At 32.9% G+C, this 16,415-nt stretch overlaps 1 protein-coding gene across 1 annotated transcript; it reads right to left on the bottom strand.

Annotated features, from left to right (window-relative positions):
* Positions 3,975-4,544, bottom strand: LOC105157251 (oleosin 18.2 kDa-like). Its single transcript, XM_011073612.2, has one exon. The coding sequence runs from the start codon at positions 4,497-4,499 to the stop codon at positions 4,065-4,067; it is 435 nt and encodes a 144-aa protein (XP_011071914.1). The 5' UTR covers positions 4,500-4,544; the 3' UTR covers positions 3,975-4,064.

Here is a 16,415-nt window from a genome sequence, read left to right as displayed (position 1 = left end):
CGTGATAATGTTGGGATCTATCCCCTCCGAAATCCTTTGGACAAGCCTTGTCAAAATTTCGAAAATACTTCTAGGTTTAGGGACTAACACCATGTTGGACAACCACTTTGGAAATTGAATTTCTTTTATGTGCGTGGTCGCCAGAAATTTGTCAATTTCAACCTTAATAATCTTATCCTTTTTAGGCTTGAAATGCTTCTTATTTTGCTTTGTTGGCATCACATTAGGATCTATGTTGAGGTGGTGCGTGATAATATTGGGATCTATCCACCACCGTGATAATGTTGGGATCTATCCCCTCCATATCTTGAGGGGTCTATACAAATATATCAATATTCCTTCGGGGATATTTGAATAGGTATTCCTTAATCTGCTCTTCCATTTGGATTTAATACGGATGGTCTTTTCATGATCTCCAAGCACCAATTCCAAGGTGAGGAGTTCTTCTGCTGGTTGGACTTTGGTTGGATCTTCCTTGTGAGGACCGACCTTCTTAAATAGTATAGGATCCTTTTATTGTCTCTTTCGAGATTCTTCTCTAGACAATTTTTCAAGATTTTTTTTGTGTCCTTTTTGGATGGCTTCCATAGAACACTTGCTAGACTACAATTTGTCCCCCTTGACCTCCTCTACTCTTCTGGACATAAGGAATTTGATCTTCATATGAAAGTGGATACGAATGCTTGGAACATGTTGAGGGTAGGTCTTCCCAGAATTATGTTGTTCGCCTAAGGGGATATCTACGACCAAGAATCTTATAAGGCGAGTTCTTCAAAAGGGCTCTGTTCCCAAGAAGAGTGGGAGTGATATCATGCCTTAGAACGTACAATCTCCACTACGAAACCATATAGTGAGGTATATACCACTTCTAATAGGGTATCCCCCAATTGCATTTGATCGTATGCCTTGCTAAATAGGATATCAATGGAGCTGCCTGAATATGTGAATATTCGATTTGTTCATAATTGGCTAAGGTGGTCATAATGACCAAGACATCATTGTGGGGGACAAACAACCAGGTTTTTTCAGTGTATCGAAACTAGATGATCAGGTTGTCTTCCACCTCCTCCACATCTAAGACCTCGTCTGAGGCGACCTTTTCTATCTCCATTATTTGCATCTTCTTGGTTCTGTGTGAACCTTCTTTTATAAGTTCTCCAACAATCATGTGTATTTCTTCTTTTTGAGGAGGGTTAGGGTTTTCGGAGCATCCAGGCACCGAGGACTTGTGAGTCTCCTTTTTGGGGGGATTTGGACTAGGTTTCTCCAGGATTTTTCCTTTGCCTTGTTCTTGCTTGTACCATGAGATTTTTCTCGACACACAAATTCTTACAAATATTGATTTTGAACGAGTCGTGCTATTTCATTCTTCAGATGTCGGTATTCCTTGGTAGTGTGCCCATAGTCATTAGGGAAGCAGTAATATTTGTTTGATTTGGAGTAAGTGGGACCATCTCTAGCTGTTTTAGGCCAAACCAGCAGGTTTTTGCCTTCCACGGCCATGAGTGCTTGAGTGATAGGGGTGTTCAAAGGGCTGTGAACAGGGTTCCCCTTTTTGAATGGTGAACTTTTATCTTGGAACTTTGACATTGGTTTATTAGAGAAGGCGTTCTCTTTGGAATCCTTCTGCTTTTCTGCACGTCCTTCTCTCTTGGAGGCTTGAACATCCTCCATGTTGATATATTTTGTTTCCTTGGCCAGGAGGTCATTGAATTTGGAGGCAGGCTTCTTGGCTAAAGATATGAAGAAGTCCCCATCCTAGAAGTGGTAGAAGGCACTTCCAGCGCTGCTATGTTGAATCTGTGAAGATAGTTCTTCAAAGGGCAGAGGACACTTCCAAGGCGGTTGGGTTAAATCTATGAAGATAATCCTACAAGGACACCATGTCTCTCTGGTGGATTGCGAAGATCCGTCTTCCGGTGCTTCCTGCTACTATTAAACTAATATAAGAACAAAGATCGAAATTCTTGAAAACTTCCAATCGTGTCTGGAAGCAATTGGTTGAACCATTGCTGGATAGCCCTTGCAAAAGTGGTGACAGGAACTCGATATTTGATCTCATCGTGTAATGGTGCTAGTGGGCCGTGTTCTTGAAACGAGACAAATGCTTTTGGGGATCTATGGTGCTATCATAATCTGCAATGGCAGGAGTCCAACAGTTCATAGAAAGTTCGTCCATCATGATCCCTTTAGTTAAAGGGACTCCACGGTGTTTCTCCAATGATGCTCCATGACTTGATGTTGGACGTCATGAAATCCCTTCTGTAAACACTCCAAGCGGGTTATCTATTGAGGTGTAGTTCTTTCTAGGAGTTTTGGGGGCTAGTCTTGCTCCTCTTGGGAGCCACTGACCTTTAGGCTTAGGGCGCCTCATTCTTAATGACTACCTCAGCCTCCAAAGAGGCTACAGGTATGTGTGTCACTGCTATCAATTGTTCCCATGCTGCTGATGCAATAATCTCCTGTATAGCCCCTATCAATCTTAGAGACAACCTCTTAATGAGGTGTTTGACAACGTGTTGTCTTTTGTAGGGGATCCTACGACCGTTGGTCCTCTAGTAGGGGCTAATGAGGTGTCTGTCACTACGTGGAGAGCTTGAGTATTCCCAGTGACCTCCACAACCTCTATTTCTTGAGGCTGTTGTTTGGAGCTTCCATTAGTTTTCACATCTTAGTTCTATATTCCCATAAACGATGCCACTTGATGCGTGGAAAAAGTGCACGTGTAGAATAACTTATAGATTTGAGCTCATTGGTCGGCCAAATTCTTTGCAAGCTTTAAAATATGGAGACATATAAAAATATGTTAGCACTCCAAAACCTAAATCAATACGTAATATTGAAATAATAATATAGAAAAAGAGAACACGAATAGAGAATAGCAAGCTATGGTGGAAATAACGAATGACATAGGTGTGTATAGTAGAAATTGCTTGTGGATGCCTAACAAAATCACCCCCTTGGTTGAGAAAGCCAAATCCGATTTTATAATCGAAGTCCCCTAATGGTAAGGGAGTTGGGGAAGTTGTTGGCCCCCTTAGATTCCTGATCAGTTGGATAAAGGTGTCTAAGGGAGTCCAGTCCATTTGAAAGTCCTTAGCAGAGTAGTCCTCTCTCTTAATCCTCCTCGTCAGGTTCTGCTCGAATGATATCTGTCCACCTGGACAACTACTTTGCTGGTTGTCAGGTGTTGACCGCTCTGAGTCTCCAAGGGGCAAGTCCTTCTCTTGGGCTTTGATTTTCTTGGACTATAGCCGGGAGAAAGGTCCATGAAGCCTTCCCCAGTCTTTTGACTCCGTTGGACCCTTGAACTTGTTAGTGGACTAACAAATGAGCCTCATCCTCATTCGCTTCGAGGATCGTATATGAATGATAAGATTATCCTTAACTAAATAAATGATAAAAAGATCCTGTATAATTAATTAAGTGTTAACTTATATGTATTATCGAAACAAGATATGTATTTATTTTTAACTTATATGTATTGTCGAAACAAGATATGTATTTATTTTAATATATCTATGTGCTTTTGATAACAAATTACTTTTGTATCATTATTTAAATAATTTAATAGACGATAAACTATTATTATTATTATTATTATTATTATTTAGTCAAATTTGTGAGGGTTTAAAAGTCATTTTCATTTAGTGCAATCTAAATGAAATCTTGAGACTAATTTTCTACCACCTCCCAACGTGGTCTTATTTATTCAAATGTAACAATAATTATTACATGACTTTAATTTTATATCGAGCTCCAATACAACAAAATTATAAACACTGTATTAACCTACGCTAATTCACTTATAACGAAAATATATATTTATAATATAATTAGTATACCATTAACGAAAATAATCAATATAGAACAAATGTAAAGATATACAGTTCAAATCAAATAATCAATCAAATCAAATTAGGAAAGAATTTTCCATAGCTTTTCTCTGGATACATCAATTAACAAGAAAAAAATTGTACCAAATCCGCAATTTTATTAACTTATTCAACCCCTCATATATACATTAAACACACAAATTAACCAACATCTAATATCCAAAAACCTCACGGTCTTATTACATCTTGGCTTCTCTGCCCCGCCTCCCTTGTCTTCTGGCCCACCGTCTCCTGCACGCGCCGCCGTGCATGATCCAGCTGCTCTGGCAAGCTCCCCCGCATTCGCCTAACGTAGTTCAGCAACCACGAAATCGAGGACAGGGCGGTGATGCCGAAAGCTCCGGAGGTCAAGAAACCGGTGACGGCTAGGGCGATGGTTAGGGCGGCGGGGACCAAGATGGGGCTGAAGATGACGAAGAGCGGGGTGGCGACGGCGAGGCCGATGATGGTCCCGGTAAGAATGAGACCGGCTAGGCAGAGGAGGACGGCGCCGAGGGGGAAGAGGGTCACGACGGCGAGGACTTGAGAGGTGGAGGGACCCTTTTCGGGGAGGTAGCTCTTGATGACGTCGGTGGGGCGCTGGTCGTGGGGTTGCTCCGCCATGGGGACGGCGCGACTCCGGTGTGTGTGAGAGGAAATGCAATGGGAGGTAGGATGTGTACTTAAGCAGTAGGGAATACGGACGCGTGGAAGCATAGAGTGACAGATGTTTGACTATAATGCATGCAGAAAATATAAATCAAAATATTACATAATTTAATATTTGAATACATCTCCTCGTAACTGAAAAATTATTTGATATTAATATCTTAACATATTTTTTTATGTGCAAATTCTATAAATAAAATATTTTTTTTATAAATAAATGATGAGATTCGAATTCAAAATTTTTTATTTGACGTAATTCTGATACTATGTTAAGTAATCTCATCATCTAAAAGTTCAAACTATTAGGAAGGAGAAATATCAAATTTTAATATTTTAATAACAATTTAATAAAATGGAAAAGTGACATTTTTCGTCCCGTAACTTAGAACTTTTTCACTTTTAATTGGTCCCATTGATTACGAAATTCCCAAGTTTGTTTCTGTAACATTTGAAAAGTAGCACTATTCGTCATGGAACATCTTTTCGTTATATATTTTGACAAAAAATACCACGTGCTTGGCGCATGACAATTTTTAGAGTCTTTACACTTTTGGTCCCATATATTACAGAATTCTCACTTTTGGTTCCATAACTTTTAAAAAGTTATACTTTTAGTTCCAAGCACTTAATGGCGACGTGGTCTTTTCTGTTAAACATCTAACAAGAAGGTGTCGTTGGATCAAAATTGCTACTTTTTACAAATTAAGGAAACAAAAGTGAGAATCTCGTAATTAATGAGATCAAAAGTAAAAATAAATTACAGACTTTTTCTAATAAAATTAATAATCTAATTATCCTCTAAGTTAGGTTTGTGTTTAATCAAAGGGTATTGCAATAAAAAAATGTTAAAGAACCATTAAAAAGACATTTAAATAAGCATTATATATTACACTGAAAAAAAATTATTCTCAATACTATAAATCACCATAACTTAAAAATAATATCAAATCAATATTATTATTATGGTCAAGCAAAATTAATACAAAAATTTAATTTTTTACTATAGTTTTTACCTTTCGCAATAATTTTACTTATGAAAATATTTTTTATAATTTTAATTAAAATTAATATTTTAATTTTACTTATAGAAATAATGACTCATTATAATATTTTTGCTTTTAATTGTAATAATTAACTATAACAAAGCCATATTTATTCTGATATTAGTAAATGCATATTAAAAGGTAGAAAGTAACATTACACAAGAAAATAAATGAAATGGAAAAAACATATAGTAAGTTCTAAGAGTTTTTTCTAATAAATTGAGTGTGAAAATATCAAACAATGAATGAATTCTGAATTATTCTTACTTCAGTTTGAAATCAATTATATAATAAGTGCAATATATTTGTTATGTAATTAATTTACAATTCAAAAAATATGATCAATCGTATCACTTTTGTCGTGTGATCGATTTGGTTTGATAAGGCCTGATTTGGGTAAAAAAAAAAAAAAGAAAAACAATCTATTACAGTATAATTAATTTTATTCGATCAAATTCGATTTGGATAACAAAAAAAAGTTCCCACGACATAACTTACGATTAATTATTTAAATAATATTAAAAAAATTATATAAATATAATTTATTTAAAATATATAATATAAGTATGTCGAGTCGCGAATGTGATCCACAATTCGACTTAAAAATTATTTTTTTTTACAATTACCAAGACACGGATCGGACCCACGACCCGGTAACTTCATGTCATGGATCATATCCACGACTTGAATTGTATATTACTTTGATATTTCCAACCCCAAGCCCAATAGGCTATTAGCTGGTGAGGATCTTGGGCTCGAATTATAATCTTGAATTCGGCTTTCGTGGATGGATTTGCGCGGCTTTGTTCACACGATTTAGTAGAATCTACAAATTATCAATAGTAAATTAATTATATTTAGACCCTTTTTATATTGTGTAATTATACTTTCTCCCAAAAACTTTTGAAATTACACTTTGCACCCATTTGAGAATTTTTCATTTATAAATGTATCCTCTTTTCAGAGTTTCAACAGAAAATATTGACTTCAAATAAAAAAAATATATAAACTTTTAATTCTATATCTAATTCAACACTTTGTATAAATTATTGACAGTGTGATTAGTGTTTTCCAATCGTTTGTTTTGTTCAATGGCAATAATTTGGGAACAATTTCACTACGTTATACTCTTTTAATTTATGTATATTATGTTTACCCCTTTGCAAATAGATATTATTTAGCTAAAGGCACCATATGTCCCCACTAGGGTGGATGGTCCTTATCTGATTTTGTGGGCCTTCGAATATAGGTTCAGAGGTCCTACGCGGATGCCACCTAAATCACCGTGGACGCCACGTGATATAGCTTCTACCTTGAATAGGGGATTACAGACTACTAAATTTCTCTGTGGACCTAATGGCCTTCTTATATTTGGGCCGTTGGATGTTTTGGGCTAATTTAATTACTTCATGGGCATTTTCTGTTTGATTCTTTGGGGACTCTACTTGAATTGGGCTTCTCGACACACCCTAGGCCCTTATTCAAATTAGGCTTCCTGCAGGCATGCACCCTTTAAGGTTTATTGGGCCATCTATTCTTTTAGGTGCTCGTGCGATATTTATTTCTTTTAAGCTGTCTCTTTCGACCAGCTCATTTTATGGGCATCAACAAAAGGAGTGAAGTTCAAAGTTTATGTAAATTTTTTACGACGTCTGCATTTTTTATTCAATCCCTAATAGTAAGAGTATAGTTGTAAATAAAGAGTACTAAAACGGGGTATCATGTAAGTGTACTTTGATTTTCTTTTATTTTAAAAAAGAGGAATATTGCATTTTAAAAAGGTTCTACATATAATTAATCTAAACAATTAAATTATTAATGTATCAACAAGTTCAATATTCATGTTCAATCATTTCCAAACTTATGGACCACAATCATGAGATCTTTAATAATGAACCCCAGATTCTATTATGTGGATATTCTTATTATTCTTCCTAAAAAGAACAAGTAATCCCAAGAACCCTAATAAAATAATATTGATATGGTACCCTAGATCAATGTGTGCATGCATTTGCCATAACCTTTGAATTAATTATAAAAAAAAAAGAAGAATCTTTTATTTGGCAAAATTTGTAAAGCCCATATATAAAATCTAACCCTTTGACTACTTTTCTAATTATTTTTTTAAATTTTGGTGAAGATCAAAAGAGAAAAAGATGAATAAATAAATTAATTATTATAGTGATAATCATGAGCACTATTATTGATAGCCATGCAAGAGAACCTCTCTTTCAACCCTAAACTAAAGATGTATATAAAACAACTCCATCATTTGATGCTGGCAACCAAAAATCTAACAAAATATGTGGTTCTAAAGAAGTCAAATATATATATATATATATATATATATATTTATATATCAACGGACAAGTTTGTGTCCTTATGTTTGAAATTAAAGTCTCATAACTTTATAAATTTATTTTTCCCGATCGAACAAATTAAAGTATCATGCAAATGATAATTAAGTTACAACTTAATTTGCTATCACTAATTAGTTCGGAAAAATATAAGCAACTCCTTGTGATATCGCAAATGAGTAAATTATCCCCTTATAAAAAAATAAATAATGATTTACCTCTCTATATTTTTTAAAATAGGATAATTTACCCCCCTATGTTTTTTAAAATGAAGCAATTTACTTCTCTGTATAAGGAGGTAAATTGCTTTATTTTAAAAAGTGAGGTCATTTTTAATATCACAGGAGGTAAATTGCTATTCACCCCTAATTATTTGGACATCTTAGTCTTAAGTTCTTTTAATTAAAATAAGATCAAATCTTATACGTATATAGTTGATCCAAAAATCTCTTTTAAGCCATTAAATCTTAATTAATAGCTTATATATAAGAAGGTAGTTAATTATTTATAAACATAAACTTAGTCAAACTCACGTACTTTATATTTAATTAGTAATTATTTTCATTATTCTTCTGCGAGTTTGTTGGACGCCAAGAATTTTCTTCACCAGATAATTCATTGAATGAAGCTAAAGGGATATGAAATTAATGTTCTTGAATTTTTTGGTCCAATTTTATTGGTTACTTATCTTATTAGTTTTTATTCTTTGTAAAAATGTGGAATCAAATAATAAAATCTTAAAAGGCAATATATATATATATATATATATATTAGTGTTTTTTTATCTTGTAACTTAGATCATTTGACGTTCCTTCTTTAACTTTTTAGAGTAGTATTTTGGTCTTACATTTTTTAAATTCTTTTGATTTTAGTTATTTTTTTCGTTGGAGTTGATCACCATTCTTATAAAAAACAATGCATGTAAATCGGAGCTTTTGTTCCTATTAGCACATTTTCTACCCGTATCTATGTCCATTAACTTAATTTTAGAATAGTATTTTAATCTTGTTTAATTTTCATAATTTTGGTCTTTTTCACTGAAGTTCACCTTCTCGTCGATGATGGTGAACTCCGACGAACAAAAGGATTGAAGTAGTAAAAGTTAAAAAGATGAAATATCAAAATAATACGGGAAAAGTATTATTTTAGTCCGTTAAGTATGCGTAATTTTAATTTTAGTCCGATAACTATGTCCATTTTTGTTTAGGTCCAGTAACTTACGAAATTGCTTACTTATTTTAGTCCGATAACTATGTCCATTTTTGTTTAGGTCCAGTAACTTACGAAATTGCTTACTTTTAGTCCTATGGCAGATTTTCGGACAATTTTACCCCTATGAGTGCATATGGACTAAACTGCCTTTCAAAAGTTGCATAGGGGTAAAATTGTCCGAAAATCTATCAAAGGACTAAAAGTAAGCAATTTCGTGAGTTACTAGATCTAAACAAAACTGGACATAGTTATCGAATTAAAATTAAAATTAGACATACTTAGCGGACTAAAATAATACTTTTTCCAAATAATACCCTAAAAAATTAAAGGACTAAAATACCAAATAACATAAGTTATAGAAACAAAAATACATTTAAATTTATTGGCGTTAATTTATCGGAGTACTAAGGCTAATTTATGTGAATCAAAATGTACTCAACTAGTACAGGCTCATTAGTTGTTGGATTTAGTCATCATGGGATTAATCTTGCATTTGGCGAAATGGTTTATCCCAATTAAATTAATCACATAATAAATATGATATATTTATTATATGATTGATTATTTAATTTTTTAAAAATGTATAACAATCATACAATAAGTGTTTTATATTTATAATATAATTAGTTCAAATTTAATCAAACTCGATCCAAAAATATTAGGATGTCTTGCATCATGGGCACAAAGAATAACTAGTTGACTGTTGTTGACCATATTAGAATCGGTAAATCTTGTATCCGGATTAGGTTTGTTGAACAGAATTAATCACATAATAAATATAAGGATTAATTATATTTACACTCCCTTTAAAAATTTTAAACTATACTTTTTTCTCAAAAAAATTTTGAAATTATAATTACACCTCTTTCGAAAATTCTTCATTTGCGCTTGGTCCGGTCCCTTCCTTTGAGGTTTGATCTGCAAATGATGACGCCAAAAATAAAAAAAAATTATATAAAGTTTTTTTTTCTTTATTTAACATTCTTATGTATATTTTGTACTTATAAAGGAAAAAATATGATATATATATATATATATATATAGATATGTACGAAGTAAGGTTAACAGTATCATATTTTTTTTATAATTACAAATTATTATGTGAAAATGTAAATTAGAGGGATAAAATTAAAAATTTATATAATTTTTTTACCAAATCAATATTTTTCATTCAAATCCAAGTGAAAGGGGGTTAGATGTAAATAATGAATGTTTGAAAAAAGTGTAATTAAGTATGATTCTAAAATTTTCTTGGGGAAAAATATAATTTCTTATTCTTAAAGTAGTCTAACTGTAATTAACCCTAATATAATTGTACTTTTTGGATGATTGTGATACTTCCTAAATCGCATTTCAATTGCAAAACTTTTGTAAACTTAGATAAATTTTAAGTTTATTAACCTATCACTCCTAATTATATATATAAAAAAATAGTATATGTATTCTATCCAAATCTCTTTTCTTATTCTTCCAAAAGCTTCTTTATAAATAAATTACATATAGTGGCATTTAAAAACCATCAAAATTGTGGTTAGAAACTATACTAATAAATATTATAATTACGAAACATTATGGGGATACAAAAAGTTATATATACTATGACGGAATACCAAGAGGTGTATGTATTTATATATACATGTATTTACAATACCCCCTTGAATATACCTCTTATTATATACCTTCTGCCTCATTAAAAACCTGTCTGAAAAAATTCAATGGGACAAAAATCAAGGCTAAGGGTCGAAAAGAGTACAATTGTATAATCTCCCCATCAATTCAAACAGATATATTTCAGATGTCGCATGCCAATATTATGTACGAGTTATTTGAACATTTTTGTTGGTAATGCATTCGTAAATAAATCTGCAAAATTTGACTTAAAGGAATCTGTTTAACATCAACCTTTCCTTCCACTTGAAGCTCGTGAGGTGGAGAAAAATTTTGGTGATATGTGCTTGGTTCTATCACCTTTAATATTGCCATTCTTGATTTAGGCGATGCACGCTGCATTGTCTTCATATATTAGTATGAGACTTTTCCTCGATTAATTCTAGTCCACATAATTTACGATATATATTATGTATCAATTATTTGAGCCATACACATTTATGCCCAACCTCATGCAATGCAATTAACTCTGCATGATTTGATGAGGTGGCTACCGAAGTTTGTTTTATTGAATGGCATGAAATATCATTCACCATACATGAATAAATATCCAGATTGAGATATAGCTTTATGTGGATCAGACAGACAACCCACAGTTGAATAGCCAACTAAATTGGTTACTTTGGCATTCTCATGCCGTTCAAAATATAGTCCCATGTCACTTGTTCCACGTAAATATCTCAGAATGTGTTTGACACTATTTTAGTGTCTCTTTGTTAGTGTTTGGCTATATCTTGCTAGTAGATTAACTGAAAATGCTATAGTTGGTCAGGTATTAATAGTAAGATATATCAATGTACCAATTGCACAGAGATGTGGTACTTTTGGATCCAAAATCTAATCATTGTATGCTGGAGAACAAAATGGATCCTTGTTAACATTGAGTGACCGAACTGCCATAGGTGTACTAAATGGATGAGTGTTGTTTATATGAAAATGTTTAAGCACATTTTCTATATAGTTCGTTTGATAAATGAAAAGCCTTAGTATGTTCGAACTGCAGACAATACTATATAGTACCTAAATTTTTCATCTCAAACTCACTTTTTAAGTAATCAATTGCTTGTCGAATTTTTTCAGGAGATTCAATGATATTCAAATCATCAACATACACAACTAAGATTACGAATCCCGACTCTGTCCTCTTTATGAATAAACAGGAACTTATTTGATTATAACAAAATCCGTTCTTTATTAAGTACTCACTAAGATGATTGTACTACATATGTCCTGATTGTTTAAGTCCATACAATGACATTTTCAATTTAATGGAGTACATATGACGGAGCTTTGACTTTAATGCTTCGGGCAATCCTTATGGGATTCTCATGTAGATATCTGTATCCAATGACCCATACAGATTTACAGTTACCACATCCATGAGCTGCATTTGGAGTTGTTCAATTACTGATATATTGATTAAGAATCTAAGTGTGGTTGCATCTATTACACGTGAATACGTTTCAGTATAATCAATTTTTGATTTTTGAGTAAAGCATTGTGCCATAAGTCTAGCTTTGTACCTTACAACTTCAAACAACCACTTATAGCCAACTCGCTTGACACCTTTTGGTGTTGAGTTAAACATCACTTATTTAGCGAGTCAAGCTCATCTTGTATTGTCGTTTTCCAAAATCATTTAAAGTGTCGATATTCCTTCATAGTTTGAGGATCATTTTCATTTTCATCCATGATTTTAACGGCTATAGAATAGGCAAAAATCTCATTTATTTCAATTTTCTTTCGATACCAACTTAAATTGTTGTGAGCATAATTGATAGACATCTCGTAACTATCTTTAAGATCTTGCTCATTACGTTTGGAGTCTTGATATAAAACCATTTTAGGAATTTTATTCTCAGAGACATTACTAGTGGTCACATTAGCGTTATGATTGATTGAGACGAAATGCTCCATTTTCTTTCTAGGATTTGCATCTTTAGAGCCAAGTGGTCTACCACGCTTCTGGCATATCTGTGACTCAAATGCCTTTGATTGATAAAGAATCGCTTCAGGAATTTTTAAATGAGCTGAAATATTTTTAGCTGGAATATGTGATTTTGTGACCTTTTTGGTATATATATACTCACCTAATAGCTTATTCGCAACACTTTGCAAAGGTATGATTCGTTGAATTTCATGTTCACTACCATTTGTCAGTGGATCCATAAAAGACATAAATGTTGCGTTCCATTTAATATCTTTTCTTTTAATCTCCTTATCTTCTCCCCCTAATACCGGAAAGATTGTCTTATCAAAATGACATTCCAAGTACCTAGAAAAGAATTGATCACCGGTCATTGGTTCAAGGTACTTAATAATTGAGGGAGACTCAAAACCAATGTAAATTTTCAATCTCCTTTGTGGACCCATTTTAGTTCTTTAAGGAAGAAGTATCGGGACATACACCGCACAACCAAATACCTTTAAATGAGAAATATTTGGTTGTCTTCCAAAGACCAATTGTAATAAAAAAAATTTATGGTAAGCGCTATGTTTAAGACGAATTAGAGTCGTTGCATGCACATGCTCCAATGCTGATGAAGACAATTTTGACCTCATGAATAAGGGTCTAACTGTTAACTGTAACCACTTAATTGACGACTCTGCCAGCTCATTTTGAGTATGTACATGAGCAACTGGATGTTCCAAAACTATCCCAATTGATTGACTCTAATTATTGAAGGATTTAGAAGTAAAATTCTCCAGCATATCTAACCTTATCATTTTAATAGGATAATTAGGAAAATGAGCTTCAATTTAATAGTTTGGGCTAAAAGCCATGCAAACGTAACATTTCATGTTGACAACAAGCTTACATGTGACCTACGTGTTGATGCATCAATCAACATTATAAAATGTTTAAATGGTCCACATGACATTGTTAATGATCCACATATGTCTCTTTGAATTTGTTCAAGAAACATGAGAGATTCTACATTCATTTTTATTATGGACGACTTTGTAATTAATTTTCTAAGAAAACAAGTCGAACATATAAAATCAACTTTGACAAAGAACTTCAGATCCTTCAGTGGGTGACCATGTGAATTTCAATGATCCTATACATTATTGTTTTACTTGGGTGGCCAAGTCTATCACGCCACAAAGTAAAATTCTTTGATCAACTAATTTCGAGTTAGTGATACTATGTGTTTTAACAATACTTATCAATGTGCTATATAAACTAGGTGTATATGTTCGCATTCTTTCTAAAATTTGCTTTTGGTCAGTTTTACATATTGTAAGATACAAGTATTCCATACCATCTTTATTCATGGTTTCAATATGAAAACTATTTGTTCAAATATCCTTAAAACTCGATAAGTTCCTTTGTAGTTTACTAGAATATAACGTATCATTTACGTGTAATCTTGTTTCTTTAGATAACAAGATATTAACTCTTTCGGAGCCTTCAATAAGAATATTAACTCCTGAAATAGTATTTATATTGGTTCTTGTCATTAACAAGTTTGAGAAAAATTTCTTGTTTCTTAGAATTGTATGCATAGTGACACTTTCAACAAGACAATGCTCCTTGTCATTGAGAACTGTAATGGCTTGATCCTTTTTATATAAATGGAATAGATATATATAAGTAAAGGTAAAATTGATTCATAAAAATATAGAAGGCATTACAATATTGAAAAGAATTCCTCTACAATGGAAAATAAACATAACTTAATAATGAAAACATACTAATACCACTTGACATAAATATACAATCAGTAAAACATGTCGAAATCGTCAGGAATGTCACTAAACTTCAAGGGAAGTTTAGGGGGATCTTTATCATTATTTTCAGTGGATAGAAAAAAATCTGATGCATCTATGTGGGTATTGTATGAGATTCTAGCCTCAATAAAATTAGTCTCAACTTCTCTATCCTTTTCTTTCAAAGAAGCCTGGTATAATTTTACTAGACGTTGTGCTGTTCAACAGGTACAAGACCAATGCCCAAACATTCCACATTTGTGACAAAGATCTCGATTTAAGTTTTCTCTTATAATTCTTTACCTTACTCCCATTGTTTTCTGAATGTTGGAATTAATTCATGTATTATGATGATGTCCATGATCATTACCACGACTGCTATGACCACGACCACGTCCATAAGAATAGCCCCGTGGTGAGCTATGGTATCGATCATGCCTCTTTTATGAAGAAGTAGCATTTGCCTCAAGAAATACTGTTGAATTGTCAGGAAGTGATTTAGAACCATTGAGTTAGGTATGATGGTTATTCAATAAAAGCTGATTATTTTCTCTCGCAACAAGTAGGCATGAAATCAATTCTGAAGAGGTTTTGAACCCATGTGCTCCGTACTGCTGCTGGAGTACAAGGTTAGATGCATGAAAAGTTGAAAATGTTTCTTTCCAATATTTGTTTATTTGTCACATCTTCTCCACATAACCTCAATTTTGAAACAATTCGAAGCATCTCAGAATTATATTCGGCGATTATTTTGAAATCTTGCAATCACAATTGTAACCAATATATCTTGCACGTGGTAAAATTACATTCTTTTAACGGTTAAATCGGTCATTTAAATTCTTTCAAAGTTGAAAAGGACTTTTAACTATTAAATATTGAGACTTCATAACATTCGTAATTTTTTATACATAATTATGGGTTAAGTTGATAGTTACTAGAGAATTTAAATTCAATCATAAATTAATTATGAGTAGAAATAGGAATATATTAAAAGTTCAAAGGACTAAATCGATATTTTATAAAGTATTGGGGGTTAAAAATTATTATTTTCAAAAGTTAAGGGGTCAATCATAAATTAGCAAAAATTGTTAAAAGACTTAAATAAAAGAAAAAAAAGTTAATAAAAATTTTAACGTGACAGCACACGTGGGCTGCCACTATTTCGTGGGTGACAAGTGGTGCCAGCACTTGAAAATACATAATAATAATAATAATAATAATAATAATATTGTATGTTATATATAACCATGAGAATAACAACAGTACGACACACAAAATTTTCGGAGAACATCCAACTTCTTGCCGCGACACGAAGGATTCGGGAATATAGTGGATAGAACAACTCTCTATTTTTTTTTTTTAATTGAAACCACCCGAAGGGGGAGTTTTTCGGAGTCCCCCATCTTTTTTTATTAAAAAAAAATGAGCAAGTTTACAGTGGGGAGTGCTGACTCCCTATCATTTCTAACAAAGCTGTAAAATCAGGAGTACTACTCCCTTACAAATATTCGCCCAAAGCATAAACGAGGAGTACTATTCCCTTACATTAAATCGCAAAAGCATAAATAAGGAGTACTACTCCCTTACAAAAGTAATACTAGCTAAGGTGATATACAAAGTTGGAGACGATAATCCAGTGTGTCAAAAAATTTCTGCCACTACACTCGAATCATCGGTTCCAACTAGCATTTGTAGATCAGGCTATACAAGAAATTCAAAGATTGTCACCAAAAGTGATGCATCATCACCAGTTGTAATAGAAAAATAGGGGAGAAGCTGACTGAATATTAGTCACATGAATTCTCAGCTTTCAAGTCAAAATGATGGAGCAAAACAAGTCAAAGTATGAGCAACAATGCAATATCAACGTGTGTACC

This window comes from Sesamum indicum, linkage group LG3 (genome assembly GCF_000512975.1).
Source record: "Sesamum indicum cultivar Zhongzhi No. 13 linkage group LG3, S_indicum_v1.0, whole genome shotgun sequence".
Lineage (NCBI taxonomy): Eukaryota > Viridiplantae > Streptophyta > Magnoliopsida > Lamiales > Pedaliaceae > Sesamum > Sesamum indicum.
This window is presented reverse-complemented; position numbering and strand designations above follow the sequence as displayed.

Excerpts from the sequence above, each read along its gene's own strand:
- LOC105157251 (XM_011073612.2), bottom strand. The coding sequence starts at position 4,499 with ATGGCGGAGCAACCCCACGACCAGCGCCCCACCGACGTCATCAAGAGC.